This window comes from Solanum stenotomum, unplaced genomic scaffold (genome assembly GCF_019186545.1).
Source record: "Solanum stenotomum isolate F172 unplaced genomic scaffold, ASM1918654v1 scaffold7484, whole genome shotgun sequence".
NCBI lineage: Eukaryota > Viridiplantae > Streptophyta > Magnoliopsida > Solanales > Solanaceae > Solanum > Solanum stenotomum.
This window is the reverse complement of record NW_026036724.1, coordinates 1,682-5,611: the sequence shown is the minus strand read 5'-3', so window position 1 is coordinate 5,611 and position 3,930 is coordinate 1,682. Positions and strand designations below refer to the sequence as shown.

The window sequence follows — 3,930 nt, the reverse complement described above, 5'->3', positions numbered from 1 at the left end:
TTATCCATTTTTAGTTAACTCGTTTTTTGATCGATTCATATTCAATTTGACTCGGTCGTTTGCCACTTTGGCGTGATTAATCCCGTAGTAGGTGAGTCAAGTAAAGAACTTTTAGAACACTGTAAAGGTGGTTGCTTTATCGAATGAGAACAAATAAACAATAATTGGTGTTCTTTAAATTAACAAGTGGCCGTCATTATTATACCTACCCACTAAATCATTTTAAATAAACAATGACTTCGTAAGTCAAAATAATTTATTAAATACAACAAGATTTTTATAAATACATATGATTCTTGAATTATATCCTCTCTACTTGTTCAAAAATTATTTTTGTTTCAATTCCTCTCAATATTGACTTGATGGAAGCTTATACTGCTGTAATTTCTCTTCTTAGAACTCTTGATCAACCATATATTTCAGAACTCTTTCATGGTCGCACTGCTAATGCGCTTGATTCTCTTCGTGCTACAACTGAATATTTCCATGATGTTCTTGAAAAAGCTAGCAATAAGAGTGGTGTTGACATTGAAAAAATCAAATCTTTGGAGGAAGAAATTAGAATTGTTGTTAGTGAGGCAGAGGATGTTGTTGAAATGAAAATTTCTGAAATCATCAAAGGCGACAGATGGACATTTCGAATTTTACCACACCATGATATGCTACCAGTTGTTGAAAAAATGGATACCACAAAGAAACAAGTGATGGAGATTCTTTCTCATGATGCTGATCAAATTCTTGAATTAACTGGCGCTTCTTCTATGAGTGATCCAATGCTGTCAGGTCACTTGAAAGATGATATCGTGCAGGGACTTGATGGTGACTTGGAGATAATAGATAAAAGATTGAGAGGACCAACGTCGTATCTAGACATTGTCACCATATCAGGTATGGGTGGCATTGGCAAAACAACACTCGCTAAAAAAACTTATGATCATCTTCCAATCAGGCATCACTTTGACATTTTTGTTTGGGTTACAATATCTCAAGAATTTCGATATAGAAATGTATTGTTAGAAGCTTTACATTGCATTTCAAAGCAAAGAGTTAATGTGAACACAAAAGATTATGATAAGATGAATGACAGTGAGTTAGCTGATCTGGTGCAAAAGAAACTAAAGGGTCCTAGATACCTTGTTGTTGTTGATGATATTTGGAGTAGGGATGTTTGGGATAGCATATCACAAATATTTCCTAATCGCAACAATGGGAGTCGAGTCTTATTGACTACTAGGGAAACTGATGTAGCAATCTATGCAAATACTAGTAGCCATCATAAGATGAACCTCTTGGATTTAGATAATAGTTGGAAGTTACTCCGTGATAAGGTGTTTGGACTAGAACACGATCATCCTCCCGAGTTGGAAGAAATTGGAAAAAAAATAGCAGAAAAATGTCAAGGACTTCCCTTAATAATTTCAGTGATTGCAGGGCATCTCTCTAAAACGGTGCCCAAGACATTAGAAAGTTGGAAGTATGTTGCCAAAACCTTAAGTCAAATCATTGCTAGTCATCCAAATAAATGCTTAGGAGTGCTCGGTTTGAGTTACCATCACTTGCCTAATCGACTCAAACCATGCTTTCTTTCTCTGGGTGATTTCCCAGAGGATTTTCAAGTTGATACTCGGAGATTGATCCAATTATGGATCGCAGAAGGTTTCATAAGGACGTCTTCTGGAAGTCGTGAAAGCTTGGAGGAAGTGGCTGAACATTATTTGGAGGATCTTATCAGCAGGAACTTGATAATGGCTAGAAAAAAGAGATTCAATGGTGAGGTAAAAGTATGCGGAATACATGATCTGCTGCGTGAGTTCTGTTTGATAGAAGCTGAAATGACAAAGTTTATGCATGTTGTGAGAATTCCATTGTCACCAGCACAAAAGCCTAATTTTCGTCGCTTCAGTATTCAAGAGTATATTGGGGATGCTTATAAGCTCTTACCCCGTGTAGCCAGATCTATCTACTGCTTTTCTTTCTTGGGTCTACCTATTGAACCCCGTATTAAGCTTCTCCCTAAATTGCCCATCTACCGTCATGATCCTATAATACATGGATTTTTCTCTTGTTTCAACCATCTCAGGGTATTGGCCATCGTCCCTTGCTGCTTCCACTCATTTCCACTTGTGATTACAAAGTTATTTCATTTGAGATATCTCCAAGTTCGATGTCTTGGAAATATTCCTGAATCAATCTCAAAGCTTCTGAATTTGCAAACTCTAATTTGTGATGGTAATTCTTTAGAGATAACTTTAACTAGGAAGATATGGATGTTGAAGAACTTGAGGTATATACGTGTAGGGGGAGTCACTTATTTACCGAGTCCTAGAATAGATAACAATCTTGTGATAGGGATGCCAAATCTAGAGGAATTTTTTGGTCTTAGTTACTCTAGTTGTACAAATGAAGTCTTTTCTAGGATCCCCAATTTAAAGAGATTGATCATTCCTGCACATTTTAGCATACTAAACAATATTCTGTATCGTCCCTTCGATATGTCCAGCTTGACAAAACTTGAGACATTCAAGTTTTACTGGAAAGATTATTTGGAAGACCCCATCAAGAAATTTGTTTTTCCAGAATCACTTAGAAGAGTGTCTTTAACTTGGTGTTGTAAGTTTATTTGGGAAGAGATATCATCAACTTTTATCATGTTGCCACATCTTGAAGAGCTCAAACTTAAATATTGTCGAGCCGAAGATGATGTATGGAGATTGACTGACAAAGACATATTCAGAAGCTTGAAGTTGTTGTTACTGAGCGAGCTAAATCTTAAGGGTTGGGAAGCAAGCAGCGATAACTTCCCTAATCTAAAACTCCTTGTTCTGAAGAAATGCAAGGACCTGCAAGAAATTCCAACAGATTTTGGGGAAATTTGTACTTTGGAATCGATTGAGTTACATGATAGCAGCACTACTTCTGAGGAATCTGCCAGAAATATCGAACAAGAACAAGAGGACATGGGAAATAATATCCTTAAGGTCTACATCCATAACAGCGACAGTATCCATAACAGCGACAGTAAGTTTAATCCTCTCTGAAAGTTCTTCGATTCTTCACATTATTTAAAACCTCGTTTTTATTAAATCATACTTCTTTGAAACTAAGATGATGACTTGTACTTTTTATCTTGCATATGCAGGTAATTGAAGCTTACTTTGAGGGATCATCTAATGCTATCTTCCGAATTCAGAACCTTGTACTTCATATTTTTGTTTTTATATTCTGATGGTTTGTTAATTTCATGTTTTAGGAATAAGCATGTTTAATACATGTATCGGCCAATTGTGTTTTTTTATTTATTTTGTAAACGGTAACTGTTGATGTACTCGTGTAACATCTATTTTGTTTTATGTGATAGTTCGAAATAAATAAGGATGTTCAATCTATTATGTATTGCCTATGGAGTATAAGAATTGCTAGTTTCGCACTTTGAATCTGTTTTCCTCTGTTCACGTATAATACATGTTTTTCGTTGATGGACAGTGCTTTATGTGATTGATATCGATAACATTTCTCATGGATGGTACTTGGTAGTAACAGTATGTAATGGTGGTCGGCAGTAGTAGTTGCTGTCAGATTATAGCTAATAGTAGTGGTGAATGATGTTTCATCAAGTTACCAATCACTCGAGCGTTGAGCATTAAGCATGAATAATAAGGATGACATAATGGGTAATTAATATGAGTATCTGTTCATATTTACCCATTTTAACTGGGTTGGATATCCAACTCATTTAAAAATGGGTAAAAACGAATAATATCCATATTGCCCATTTAAAAGTGGTAGTTAAATGGATAAAAGATATGCATTCACACACACAAAAAAAAAAAGTGTAAAGGGTGGAGTAGTACGAAAGTCTTTTTCTTTAAACAAAAAATCTATAAAAAAAAAAATGAAACCTTTTTTTACATTTTTTTTTTGGATAAGGGG

The 3,930-nt window shown here is 35.3% G+C and overlaps 1 protein-coding gene across 2 annotated transcripts; it reads left to right on the top strand.

Moving 5' to 3' along the window:
• Positions 1–242: 242 nt before the first annotated feature.
• On the top strand, positions 243–3,377 carry LOC125853005 (putative late blight resistance protein homolog R1A-10). Of its 2 annotated transcripts, none has more exons than XM_049532692.1 (2): positions 243–3,000; positions 3,140–3,377. In XM_049532692.1, exons 1-2 carry the CDS (start codon positions 363–365, stop codon positions 3,145–3,147), a joined length of 2,646 nt encoding a protein of 881 aa, XP_049388649.1. In that variant the 5' UTR covers positions 243–362; the 3' UTR covers positions 3,148–3,377. The 2 variants fall into 2 exon arrangements, with proteins under 2 accessions (XP_049388649.1, XP_049388647.1); XM_049532690.1 differs by having other exon boundaries at positions 243–3,018.
• The last annotated feature ends 553 nt before the right edge of the window (positions 3,378–3,930 follow it).

Coding starts and splice junctions, on each gene's coding strand:
- LOC125853005 (XM_049532690.1), top strand. CDS start 363: ATGGAAGCTTATACTGCTGTAATTTCTCTTCTTAGAACTCTTGATCAA.